The sequence below is a fragment of the Bubalus kerabau genome, chromosome 10 (genome assembly GCF_029407905.1).
Source record: "Bubalus kerabau isolate K-KA32 ecotype Philippines breed swamp buffalo chromosome 10, PCC_UOA_SB_1v2, whole genome shotgun sequence".
Classification (NCBI taxonomy): domain Eukaryota; kingdom Metazoa; phylum Chordata; class Mammalia; order Artiodactyla; family Bovidae; genus Bubalus; species Bubalus kerabau.
This window is the reverse complement of record NC_073633.1, coordinates 89,505,234-89,518,782: the sequence shown is the minus strand read 5'-3', so window position 1 is coordinate 89,518,782 and position 13,549 is coordinate 89,505,234. Positions and strand designations below refer to the sequence as shown.

Below are 13,549 nucleotides of genomic sequence, written 5' to 3'. Positions count from 1 at the left end.
CTTCATCCATGGAGTCTAAAAGGTTTGCGGTGGGACACAATGTAAGCAATTTCTGCATCTGGGTAAACTGTATATGGAAGTTTGTTACACTATTCTTGCAACTTTTCTACAGGTTTGAAATTACATCAAATTGAAAAGTTAAAAAAAAAAACAAGAGGAGGGAATGAAAAGTTACCACTCAGACAAGTTTATGGTTTTTGCATAGTGGTTGCAAAAGGCTATGTTTAGTAACCTCACAAAATTCATATCTTGAAATACTTTAATGCCCAATTAGTATACATGTACTAGTATACATATATATCCAGGGGTTTGGGAGGTGACTGGGTCATCAGAATGGAACCCTCTTGAGTGACTTTAGCACCCTTACAAATGGAGCCCCAGAAAGCTCCCTAGCCCCTTCCACCAAGTGAGGACACTGAGAAGGCATCGTCTGTCAACCAGAAGGCAGACCCCCACTTGGAGGCTGCCATGCTGCACCCTCATCTTGGATTTCCAGCCTACAGGACTGTGGCGAATAAATTTCTGTCGTTTATAAGCTTCCCAGTCTGTGGCATCTCATTATAGTATCCTGATTGGACTAGAAAAACTTGGGACTCCGGAGTCAGACAGAGTTGTATTGGGATCCCAGTTCTGCCATTTACCTGTTGCTTGGTCTTAGGAAATTTGTTCGTTCATCCATTTAGCAAATAAATGAGTGGATCTCTGTGTCAGAGTTTGAGGTGCTGGAAATAACCGTGGAGAATAAGATAGACACCAATGTTTGCCCTTATAGTATACTTCTTCAAGGGCTTCCCAGGTGACTCCATGGTAAAGAATCTGCCTACCAGTGCAGAAGATAACGAGTTCGATCCCTGGGTCGGGAAGATCCCCTGGAGGAGGAAACGGCAACCCATTCCAGTATTCTTGCCTGGAAAATCCCAGAGAGAGAGGAGCCTGGTAGGCTAGAGTCCATGGGGTCACAGAGTCGGACACGACTGACCACATATGTCCTTGTAATGACTTAGAGGTAGTCAGGTGGAAGATAACACCCAAATATTGCGAACATTCTTAAATGGAGGCTGAATCCGTACTATGTTATACAAAGGGCTGTAAAATCTGATCCTTAAGACTATTGACAGCTAGGCCAATGGCTGCATTATAGAGTTCCTTAGGTTTTCTCAAAGTTAACCTGCTTAGTGTTTACAGAAGCCCTGAAGGGACACCAGGTGCCGTGAGCAGTGACCTGTGCTCAGAGTTCTTGGATGCCCTCCTCCAGGCCGGTTTGTCAGGTCCTTTTCTGCTGTTATTGTTGTTACATTGTGTTTTTATGAGGTGATATGATTCATGAAGCTTTCTGTGATTAAAAAGAGCCTGGTCAGCTGGAATTTTGAGGATTCTTGGTAACTGTTGGCCTCAAGAGTTTACCTGGATCTTGTATTTCCTGTTCTCTGAGGCAGGCTCTGTGCTGTACTGAGATGTGGGCCCACGACTCTGTCCATGGGATGGAGTTACCTGTTTAAGCTTGTGTTTCCGGCTCTCCTCAGGGAACTCTGGGGTCTTGCAACTTGTTCAGATCCTTGAAAAAATTGTTTTGTCTTTTTCTGGTTGTTTTTAATCTTCTTTAAATTAGAAGTTGTTCATTCTCTGATAATCACGCTTAGAGAAAGCTACCTTCAAGGTCTGAATTAGGCAAATTGACCTAGGAGAGGTTTATTGCTGTTAAAATACTCTTAACAGAAGTCTTCATAGTTCAAAGCAGTGTATAATATAATGGCCATTTATTTTTGTCCACTTATTTTTTGTTTTATGTTGTTGTATTTTCTTTTTTTAAGGTGGCCTTGCATTCTTTTTTTGGAACAAAAGAGTGGGGATGGTCATAAACAGATATATTATCAGTGCCAAAATAGCTTGTTTGACTTTCTGTTTCTCCCATTTTTTTCTTTCTCTACTGGTATTCTTCACCTTTTCCAGTGCCTTACTGACTCCCTGAAGAAACACTTCAAGAAGCCTTGGGATATATTCTAGTATGATTTATATGATTTTGTTTCCTCTGTGATTTTCTCTTTATTTTACATAAGATACACAGGAATATTGTTAGGAAAAAAATGTATAAACCTTTTGGGAAAATTGGGAGGCACTGTGTGCACTGAGGCAAGACTGTAATGGCCAAATAAAGAAATTGCAACCCTCTAGCAAGACCACCACCGTGCAGGGGTGAACACTGACAGGTTAGGCAATAAAATGTCAAAGAGGATATAAAGCACTGTAAACTCTTACAAACTTCTGGTTGAGGTAAAATTAGTACAGCCACTTTGAAATGCAGTAGTATAAAGAAATGCATAATATATATTCCAACCATGTCATTTCTAGAAACTGGCCTTAAAGCAGCTCTTCCACAGGAACACAGAGACCTATATGAGGATGTTAATGGCAACAGCCTTGTAATAGCAAAGAAAAAAGCAAACTAAGTGTGCAAAAAATAGATAAATGGGGCATTATATGATTCTTTGCTACTTATTTTAAAAAGAGAATTGGGGTTGTGATGTATCTGTGTGTGCTTATATACTTTGCTTTTTTTTTATGGAGTGTTGAAGCCTAGCATTTTTTCCATGCTATTAAATATCCTATAAAACCATGTTTTTTTTTAAATAGCTGCGTGCTTTTTCATTTATATGGATGGATCATTTTTTATATGTAGTAGTTCTGCCCTTATTTTAATAGTACTTTCCATTTTTCCTTATATTTTCTGAGTACCTAAAGGTATTGCCCCGGAGAAGGCAATGGCACCCCACTCCAGTACTCTTGCCTGGAAAATTCCATGGATGGAGGAGCCTGGTGGGCTGCAGTCCATGGGGTCGCTAAGAGTCAGACACGACTGAGCGACTTCACTTTCACTTTTCACTTTCATGCACTGGAGAAGGAAATGGCAACCCACTCCAGTGTTCTTGCCTGGAGAATCCCAGGGACAGGGGAGCCTGGTGGGCTGCCATCTCAGGGGTCGCACAGAGTTGGACACGACTGAAGCGACTTAGCAGCGGCAAAGGTATTGCCCACATTCTGCCTAATTCCTTCAGGTAAATTGCAGCTCCCATTGCTGCTGGCCAACCTTTCTGTGGAGTGTTTACTGATGTCATGTTCTGTGCTCTGCACTGACATGTATTTTTCATGTTATCCTCATACTAACTCTGAGGTTGAGAAACAGAGGCACAGAGAGGTACACTAATTTGCCCAAGATGGCTTGTCTGGTGAGTGGTGGAGAATTTTTTCTTTTAATATTTATTTATTTGGCTGGGCCAGGACTTAGTTTGCAGCCTAGCACTCGGGATCTTCAGTCTTTATTGTGGCACGTGGGATTGTTTTTAGTTGCAGCATGTGGGATCTAGTTCCCGAAGAGGGATTGAACCCAGGCCCCCTGCATGGGGAGTGCAGAGTCTCAGCCACTGGACCACCAGGGACGTTCCAGTGGTGGGGATTTGAACCTGGTAGTCTGGCTCCCAAGTTTGTGCCTTTAAACCCTGGGCTGTATTCCTTCTCAGTAGTTACTCGACTTTTAAGAAGGTCAGAAGATGGGCCGTCTTTAAAGTTTCCTGATGCATACTGCCAGTTGCCTTTAGAAAGGACATTCTTATAGGTTGTATTTGAGTGTTTGGTTACTTTAAAAAGTTATTTTTTAGATTGTAAAAGCAATGTGTGTTTGTAATGAACAATTGAAATAGTACAGATTCAAATAGTACAATCCAATAGTAAGGTATGACTTGAATCCTTTCACTCCTGTCCCCCTCACTGTATGGTAACTGTTATAATACTTTCTGACATACGCTTCCAGAAATTTTTGGTGCTGCTTCAGTGCATTCAGAAATATATGTATGTAATGTTTGTATACATTTTCTCCCTAAATAAGTCAGATCATAGAGAAGTTAAATCTTTTTTTCCTTCCTCATATTCTTTTCCTGTTCATTATTAAACAGGAAATGTGATTAATGAGCAAGATTGAGGAGTTGTAGAATGTGTGTGTGTGTGAGCATGTGTGTGTGTATGAGACCTTCAGTCACTTTCTGCTCTAGCGACTTGCCCGTGTGTTTCCCATTCATTCTGCTGAGCTAGTCGCTCTTCCTGCCATTTAGCCTCTTTGTGGTCCAAGCCCCAGTTCCTTTTCTCCAGGGGAATTTTTCTCACTTCTTAACCTCTCACTCGTTTGCTAAGTTTCCACAGTAGCAACAGCTCAGATACCTACCAGCAGAGCATATTCTCACTGATGAAGTAAGTCTGTTTAAAGAAAAGAGATGCTCAGGTCCCTATTGACCAAGGAAATTGAATATTGAATTAACTGTTGTTGCCTGTATTTACAGTTATGAATAATGGAGAGAACCATTTTAAGGTTGGATTCTTACAGGTTTTATGTAATACCTCCTTTAGCCTCCGATCTCTAAATGTAGGAACTCTGACTCTCTGATTCTGTCACATCAGGAAGCACCTATTAAGTATTTACGAAGTTATTATACATTTCGGGGAGGGGGAGGTGGCATCGTGGATTACATAAGAGTCTCCATTTTGAATCGGAAAATTCACTGCTAGCCATTGATGACTGGAGTGAAACTTACAGGTTAGATAGTAAGAGCTGTACTGTTGTCAAGGCAGCTAAAGTTCAAGATCATCTAGTCTCCAGGCAACCTTTTCCAGACTGACCTCAGATACTTTCCCAAGCTTTCTCAGGAAAGGTCCTTCCCTGCCTCTTATGGCTTTGGGGCCTCAGGAGGGAGAGAGCCCAAGAAACCCTGGAATGATGTGAGGCTTGGAATTCTTGAAAGAGATGAAGTATATGGATTAGGTGGTAATGTTCACACTGGAAAGAAACAGGTTATAGAGGAAGGAAGACAGTGTCTCCTTACCCTTGTATCTAAAACACATGAGCATCAAGCTTTTTTTTAACAGTTATTGTTATGTTTCCATACTTTTTTTTTGGCCGCATCATCCAGCATGTGGAATCTTAGTTCCCTGACCAGGGATCAGACCTGTATCCCCTGTAAGGGGCGTGTGGAGTCTTAGCCATTGGACTGCCAGGGAAGTCTTATTCCCATACTCTTGATTCATGTAAGTCCTCCTGATGCTTGTCAAGGTCTGATTCATTACTGACTGCCGGCTCTTCAGTGAGTTGTGAGAGAAATACGATGCTTGTGTTACCAGCATTTGAGAGGATGGGTGGCCAGCATCTGAAGAGGTGAGGCTGGTTGGTCTTGGAGTTCTCTTTCTGATGTCATAAGAAGTTACTGTTGCCTTGGCAAACGTAAGCCAACAGTTGCCTAGGGCCGGTGACAATGGAGGTTCTATGGGGATTTGTCTCATGGTGATCAGGCTGCAGATTGTTTCATGCTAATAAGCCTTGAGATATTTAGAAATGTCCTCATTTTTCTGAAGATCTTCCAGAGAAGAGAAGTGAATCAGGCCACTTGAGTTTGGAACAGAAAAAAACCTTATGCTGTCACTATTATTGGGCTGCAATTTTACATTTGCTGGGGAGTGGCATGCCTTCTGAGTTCAACCCAGCTGTTGGATTCATGCTAAATTTGATATTTTTCCTAAGAAAAAGTATTACTTAGGCTATCCTTTCAGTTACCTATTTAAAAGAGAAACCGAGGGCTAAAAATGCTCTTCTTTGGGTTTCATTATACATCTTTAGTAGCTTCTGCAGTCCTTATTTAGCTCTCTTTTTTTTCTTTCTTATTTTAACACTGCATTTGGTACTTAAGCATCTTTTTGCAGCTAAATATTCACCCACAAATGCAACCAGCCATGAAGACCAGGGAGCTGTCATGGAAAGGAGAGAAGCTCTTATATCCCTTCTGTTAGCTGGATCAGTTGGTGAGGGTATCTGAAGGATAAAATTAAAGAATTCTCAGCATAAAAAATAAAAATATTAATTGTGGCAGCTCACGGTTTCTGAGCTCTCAATCTATGCCAAATGCTCTATGGAGTAACTTCATTTGATCTCACAGTGTAATCCATGGAGACCCCTGCTCCAATAGCCACCCCCATTTTACAGATAAGGAAATTGAGGCACTTGAAGAGCTACCAACTACAGGCTGAAATAATTTTTTGTCGGGGGGTCCTCACATTTATGCAAATTTTCCATTTGGTTTCATGCTATACCCAAGTTTATTTTTTATGTAAAAATAACTTCCTGGGACTTCCTGGTGGTCCAGTGGTTAAGATTCTGTGCTTCCACTGCAAGGGGGTTCAATTCCTGGTCGGGGAACTAAGATCCTGTATACCACATGGTGTGGCCAAAAAATAAAGCAAAAACTTCCTCCCCAAATCTTTCAGTAAATTGACACATTAGGAAGATGATTCTCTGTTTGCCCACCAGCTAGCCCCAGAGGGCTGGGCACACAGCTGTTTGAGAAACACAGCTGTTTGAGAAATACAGAAAGAGTTATCAGTGATTTGGCCAATCAGGGAGTAGTTAGGCATAAATTAGAGAGGCCTGTGGGCGTGGGATAAGACCTGGTGCAGAGGCAGGGCCAAGGTGAGGAGGAGAGGGTGGGTGGGTTGGTGTGTGCGTGGGGCTTGGTGTGTGCGTGGGGCTTGGTGCTGGGGCACTTCATTGCAGAGGTCCTAGTTGAGTACTTGTTAAGACGTGTGCTGGACTGAGAGGAGGATCCAGAGGTAGTATGTGCCTTTCTTAGTGTTTGTGATCTAGTCTGGGAGATCAGATACATATATCAGGCTTACAGCTTTGCCTCATCACTTACTACCTGGTTCCTATGTTGAGGACAGGAGGTGCTCAGAGAAGGCAGAGTGTGATCTTCCCAGAGTGGTTGGGAAGGCTGCATGGAAAAGGTGAGACCAAGGATAGGTCCTACTCAAAAGTAGGAGAGAGGAGGATGGTGTAGGCTTGACTCTGCTGGGTTTGCATCTTGTTTATTCTCTTCAATATTCACATGTATATTCCTTTATAGTCTGTCTCCAAATCTTACTTGTTTTCCCTTAGTTACTTTTTACAAAATTACTACCAAGAGAAAAGGACGTATATGTATTAATCGTAGATTGTTTTTTTGGGTCCGAGTCAGAGATTGCCACTTGGTCAGCCGTCACTGGCAGGTGGTATTTTATGGGCATGTTCATTATCTTTGCAGGAGCTGAATTTGAACGCACATGGGTGAGTCCCACACCCTTAGTCTGACACATTCTTTGCCACTACTCTTGTCTTGAACACCTGACCTGACTCAACATTGAGAGCTTGTGCTTTTGAAAACAGTTGGTTTACAACTCAGGATATTAGGCTTCATTGGGAAAAAGGAAAAGGAGTTTTAATAAATAAGTGTCCTTAAGCAAAATTCTGTTTAGAACTTGAGAATCTTAGTTTAGAACCTAACCTGCCCCTTTTCTGAATCTCATCTTAAAATTTCTTTCACCTTTTTACTAAAGAAAGTAGCATCTTGTCCTGTTTTAAAGCTACTTTTATATCTCTTCCCCTGAGTAGTGCCTAGGCTGCCACAGAAAGAGTCGAGACTTAGGAACTGTGAATATTTAATAATTTTTAAAGCCTAGAAAGCCTATTTAATTCATATGACTTTTTTCACTGCATATGACTGAAGGCTTGAAGGGGGAAAAAAAAATCAGCCTGAAGAATACTTTCAATTTAAAGTAGTGAACACAAAGAGGGTTAAAAATGGAAGCTTCCTTTAAACATAAAAATTTCAATCTGTTATTTCACATACCTTTATCTTTCTTCTTGGCATTTATTTTGACCGTTTGCTGTCTTTTAGGTTAGTTACTATAGTTGATAAAAAGGCTGCCAATGCCTAGAATAATTCCTCCTTGCTTTTTGGCTGATAACCCTTTTTTCTACATAGAGATAGTTCTGTGGCCAATAAACTCCAGTGAGTGTCTGTGGTTAGAACTGGTGGAGATGCCCAGAAAACTCCCAGCGCACTTCTGAGCTCTGTCTCTCTCCGACTTGAAGACAAGCCACCTTCTCAAGTGTTGCTTTCTTTCCCAGCTTCACAAAGATGAAATGGGCATTTGTCAGTATCTGGTGGTTTTAAATGAAAAGTGGAGTGTGTGACATGTTTATAACTTCCAAGGTCATTAGGAGAGAACAGTAATTTTGCTTCCTTCTGAGCTCTTGGGAAATGGGCTGGTTCTTTCTGAGGTTTCCTGTGGTGAGGATTGGTGTAAGTCAGGCCAAGAAGGTGGAGGGTAAGGAGCAGAAGTCGCTGGCTTCCCGCTTCTAGCCGCAGAACCGGTAAGAAATAAGCCAGCAGTGAGGGCGTGTTAGAAGGGCAGCCAGTGGAAGGCCCAGAGCTCCGAGCTCTCTGCTGAGGCCCTTCGCGTGTCACCTTCCCTCCGCGCAGGCTCTGAGTGACCGCTTCAGTGGTGAGATCCCCGATGACCAGATGGCACAGAGCTCCTTTTTTCCAGACGAGTACTTCACCTGTTCCTCCCTGTGTCTCAGCTGCGGGTAAGTCCCCACTGTGGGAAAAGAGCCTCAGAACAGTGCTTCACCGACTTCCCTGTGCCTGCAGATCACATGGGGTCTGCTTAAGTTAGACTGTGACTAAAGGATGGAGTGGGGCCTGAGATAGGGTATTCCAACAAGTTCCTCGGTGAGTCTAACGGTCCAAGGACCACACTTTGAGGTTGCAGGGGATTACAGGACACATGGTTATGAAGAATTCCCCGAAGATTCCAACCGGTTTAGATGTGAAATTGACTGGTTTGGGTAACTTTCACTGTAGAAAGCTTTCAGTTCAGTCCAGTCACTCAGTCGTGTCCGACTCTCTGCGACTCGATGGACTTCAGCACTCCAGGCTTCCCTGTCCATCAACAACTCCTGGAGCTTGCTGAAATTCATGTTCATCGAGTCGGTGATGCCATCCAACCATCTGTCATCCCCTTCTCCTCCTGCCTTCAGTCTTTCCAAGCATCAGGGTCTTTTTCAATGAGTCAGTTCTTCATATCAGGGAGCCAAAGTATTGGAGCTCAGCATCAGTCCTTCCAATGAGTATTCAAGACTGATTTTCTTTAGGATTGACTGGTTTGATCTCCTTGCAGTCCAAGGGACTCTCAAGAGTCTTCTCCAACACCACAGTTCAAAAGCATTTAGCACAGAAAAGAAAAAGCACGGAAAGCTTTAGGTTGCCCGTGTTTCTGTGTTTCTCTTACCAGAGCTTTCAATTCTAGTCATTCCATCCGTTCACTGTGCACAGCACTGGGGTAGAATCGGTCCTAGTGGATTCCTTTCATGATGAGGACAGACGCCTAGAGCACCGTAGAATTATCCAGGGAGCTTTCCAAATGATTGAAAGACTTTGCCTCCAGGGTTTCTCACTTACCAGATCTGGGGTGGTGCCTCAGCACTGGTGTGTTTAAAACGCTCCTCAGGTGATTCTGATGTGTAGCTGAGTTGAGAACATTGAGTTAGGGCAGTATTCTCAAACTTTATGTATGCATCGCCTCGGGCTTTTGTTAAATGCAGATTCAGAATCAGCAGGTCTCGGTGAGATTCTGTGTTTCCAGCCGGCTCCTGGGTGATGCTGCTGGTCCTTGGTTACAGGGGAAACAGCAGTGATTCTCAATTTTAGCATGCCTCGGGAAAACCTGAAGGACATGTTACAACAGGTAGTTGGGCCTTGCTCCCAGTTTCTGATTCAGTAGGTCTGACGTAGGGCCTGAGAATTAGCCCTTCTGCTAAGTTCCCGGGTGATACTGATGTTGCTGAATGGGGACCGCACATTGAGGCTCACTGGATTAATATGAACTGTTGATAGCTACTCGGTCACAGGCCAGTGACTTGTTGGATGGAGCCTGGGGGTTTAAATGCAGTGTGTCAGGGTCAGATAGCAGACTCTGTCTTGTAGACACTGGCCCACCTCTCCACTGCTTTCATCACTTCATCATCTAATCCTGTCCTCCACATTTGCCCATACGGGGGAGACCTGAGCCTTTTCTGTAATGAATCGCCTTTTTGCATTGATCCCTATAGGCCACCTCCTGGGCCACCATATTTGCTCTGAGTTTGTAACAAGGACATGATTCTTGGATTATACAGTCTGCGCCAGGGAGGACTGAGGCTTGTCTTAGAGAGGAAAGAGGGATGTTAGTTGCCAGTGTGACTTCCTTTAGCGGGCCCCATGAGCCCAGCAAGAGAGGCTTAGGCTCTGTTGGATCATCATCACTTTTCCATTCTAACTGTGCCTCACCAGGGTTTCCAGAGCTTTCCCTTCTGTCACAGTGAAATTCTAAAGTCCTGGTCCCTGATTTTGCGTTGTCAGGAGAGCAGAGCTCACTGTTCATTTGGAAGGTTTTCTTGTTCAGCTTAAGCCTCCTCTTAATGCATTGTCAGAATTTGGGGGTCAATTTTTGTTTTGCATCTTGGCAGCCTGTTTTGATTAAACTTCTTATTTCATGCTCTTTGGATGTTTGAGTTCCCTGAAGGCTGTTCAGGTTTTCTCTCTCATCAAGGTGCTGTCTTCTGGTTCCTCCATTCCTATTGAGGGACCTGGTGGTTTTCCAAGAAGAGATACCCTTTTGGCCCTTTTTCCTCATGCAAGAGTAATAGGTACACTACCTGTGTAGCACTGTTGATTGCAAGTATGAGAGAGGCCCTTAGTTTCCAAAACAGACTGCTGTCTCTCTGCTCCGTATTTGGGGCCCAATTAGTAACAGGGGGTCTAGTTTTGCCCTTGCATCTGGCTTAACGCTTGTGCGTAAGCGGCCCTGGCTCCTTTTAGCAGCTTCATGTCAGCTTTGGTGCCTCCCTCAGGGCTGGATGTAAGAACAGCATGAATCACGGGAAAGAAGGGGTACCTCATGAAGCCAAGAGCCGCTGCAGATATTCCCACCAGTATGACAACCGGGTTTTCACCTGCAAGGTGAGTCCGCCCAACCTCTCCTCCAGCAGCTGGCTTGCTGGCCACACTCTCCTCTTGGAAGACTGGCTCAGGACCACTCTTGACTGTTACCAAAGTATTTGATATTCAAATTGAGTCTATCTGAAACTTCTTTCCAGCTCCAGCCATTAAAAACTCACATGTCTGTTGCCAGGGGCCCCTTGGTTAATTTTTTTTAAGCTTAAACCTCCCCCCTTATCCTGTTGAGCCTGTATGCCGGGTTCATCTACATTGACTGTTTATTCCTAAGAGTGAAATTGCCCTTCAGAAACTTAGTTTGGATGAATTTCTCCTATGACAGTGATAGAATTTGTAGCTCAGTTTTGGGCCCCTGGGATGGGTACACATTCAGATCATAATCATTCAGGGCACTGACTTCTTTGAAGAAAGACTTTCCTCTGCTCTGCTAAAACCCAGGGTCCGTAAACCCTCAGCAGGTCTGGTTTGCAGGCAGTGGGGCCAGACAGGGGTGTGGAGAGGCCAGGGGGTCTGGTGGACAGAACAGAAGCTGGCAGAGTGCTCCGTGTTTCAGGCCTGCTACGAGAGAGGCAATGAAGTCAGCGTGGTGCCCAAGACGGCTGCTTCCACTGACTCCCCCTGGATGGGTCTTGCAAAATATGCCTGGTCTGGGTGAGTTTCAGTGGCTGGCAGTTGGGTCTGTCTGTGTCTCCAGGCCCCTGGTGTGGGGTTCCAGTATCTGTCTGCCTTCCTTGTAGGTACGTGATCGAATGTCCCAACTGCGGCGTGGTCTATCGTAGCCGGCAGTACTGGTTTGGGAACCAAGATCCTGTGGATACGGTGGTGCGGACAGAGATTGTGCACGTGTGGCCTGGAGTAAGAGCTGTTTTATTTTTCTGTTTTCTCTTCGGGTTGTCCAGTTATTCCTGTGTATGGGAAAGTGGAGCTTGTTTACAATGGTCGTTAACCATGAATTTCAGTATATTGATGGTTTAGGAAGCTATGATCTGGAGTGCCTTTTTTGTTCTAGACTGTTCATTTTTATCCCATTTCTTGCATAAATATTAGAAACACGACTTAAACTAAAAATTGATATATAAATTGCCTTAGCAAATAAAACTTTCTTTTCATATTCTCCTCACTCATTTTCCATATGTATGTTTGTATAGATACAATTATAATTAACGTGCCACTTAACTGCTTTTTCTCATACCACAGTTTTGCTTTGTTTCCATATTGCTTTCACTTTTCATGATTTTCATTTGTAATAACTGTGTAATATTCTGTCTAATGTTAAAGTTTGATTTCCCCATTCTCTTCATTTTGAACATTCATGCTGTTTATGATTTTTTTATTATCAAAGAAAATGCTATCGTGACCATCTTCATGTAAGAAAGCCTTTTCTTTGTCTTGGAGTATATTCTTCTTGAAGTATATTCTAAGAAGTATAATCACTATGGACCTTTACTGTTTTTAAATTGGGTTTTTTAATTCAAGATGTTGGAAAAACAAATCTATTTATGAGGCAGTGATACAGTGCTTTCATTCTGCATTAAACCACGATTCACGCTTGGAATTACCCATCAATCACAGCACATCCAGTGCCTTTTCCCTTCATGGAAGAAAGATAAGCGATCTTCTATGTGTTGTTTGCTTCAGTCGTGTCAGACTCTTTTCAACCCCATGGATTGTAGCCCACCAAGCTCCTCTGTCCATTGAATTCTCCAGGCAAGAGCATTAGAGTGGGTAGTCATTGCCTTCTCTAGGGGATCTTCCCAACCTAGGGATTAAACCCAGGTCTCCTGTATCATAGGCAAATTCTTTATCATCTGAGCCACCAGGGAAGCTCTTTTCTATAAGGGACTTTTTTTACTTGGTGGTGTTCCCCTTTCTGGGTGATTCCTAAAGCAACAGATCCTAACCCAGCCTGGGGTGGGGGACCTCTTGGAGTAGGTGTCCTCTTTATAGGATTATTTATTTCCTGGGTTGTATATCTCACAAGCAGAGTAAGTTCTGAATTGAACAGTTGTGGACCAAGTCCTGTGGTCATCTTGAAGAGTAGTATCAGCAATGACTCATAGGATGTGATGTTGCTTAGAAGCCAAAGGGATTCTGATCTGACCCTGCTCTTCTCTGCCAGGGAATCTGTGGTTCTGAGTTGGCTGTGATGGGTATGTAACTCACCTGAGACCCCTCTCCCTCCTTCCCTTTACTCCCGTCACTCAGAACATGATGGGAGCCTGTGTTTTCATTTCAGACTGATGGATTTCTGAAGGACAACAACAACGCTGCCCAGCGCCTCTTGGACGGGATGAACTTCATGGCTCAGTCGGTGTCTGAGCTTAGCCTTGGGCCCACCAAGGCTGTGACGTCCTGGCTGACAGACCAGATCGCCCCTGCCTACTGGAGGCCCAACTCCCAGATCCTGGTATGGTGGCAGGATGCCCTGGGTCCCTGGCACGGCCCATTCTCCTTGTGTTGCTTCACCCTGCCCTTAGCTTGTTCTGCGAGGAAGGCTTGGAGTCTCTGTCCCAGCCAGATGAGCTTCCAGAGTGCGGGAAAGGGTGGGACACACCTAAGACAGCCAGTGTCCTCTTTGTCTGCTGATTTCCCCTGTTATTTTCTGAGTATTTCCCTTGTGGTGGATTTTAGTTCACTTTCCCACTAGAGCCAGTTGTTATTGGTCAAATGTCTGAGGTCATACCTATAGACTGGAGAGG

The 13,549-nt window shown here is 43.8% G+C and overlaps 1 protein-coding gene across 6 annotated transcripts in view; it reads left to right on the top strand.

Annotated features, from left to right (window-relative positions):
• Positions 1 to 13,549, top strand: part of ZFYVE1 (zinc finger FYVE-type containing 1) — a 43,381-nt gene that overhangs the window by 26,919 nt on the left and 2,913 nt on the right. For 2 of the 6 annotated variants that reach the window (XM_055538558.1, XM_055538557.1), the window contains exons 5-9: positions 8,334 to 8,440; positions 10,745 to 10,853; positions 11,404 to 11,501; positions 11,588 to 11,705; positions 13,087 to 13,257. In XM_055538558.1, the coding sequence (XP_055394533.1) occupies positions 8,334 to 8,440; positions 10,745 to 10,853; positions 11,404 to 11,501; positions 11,588 to 11,705; positions 13,087 to 13,257 (603 nt within the window). The other 4 variants (XM_055538560.1, XM_055538562.1, XM_055538561.1 and 1 more) reach the window with 4 other exon arrangements.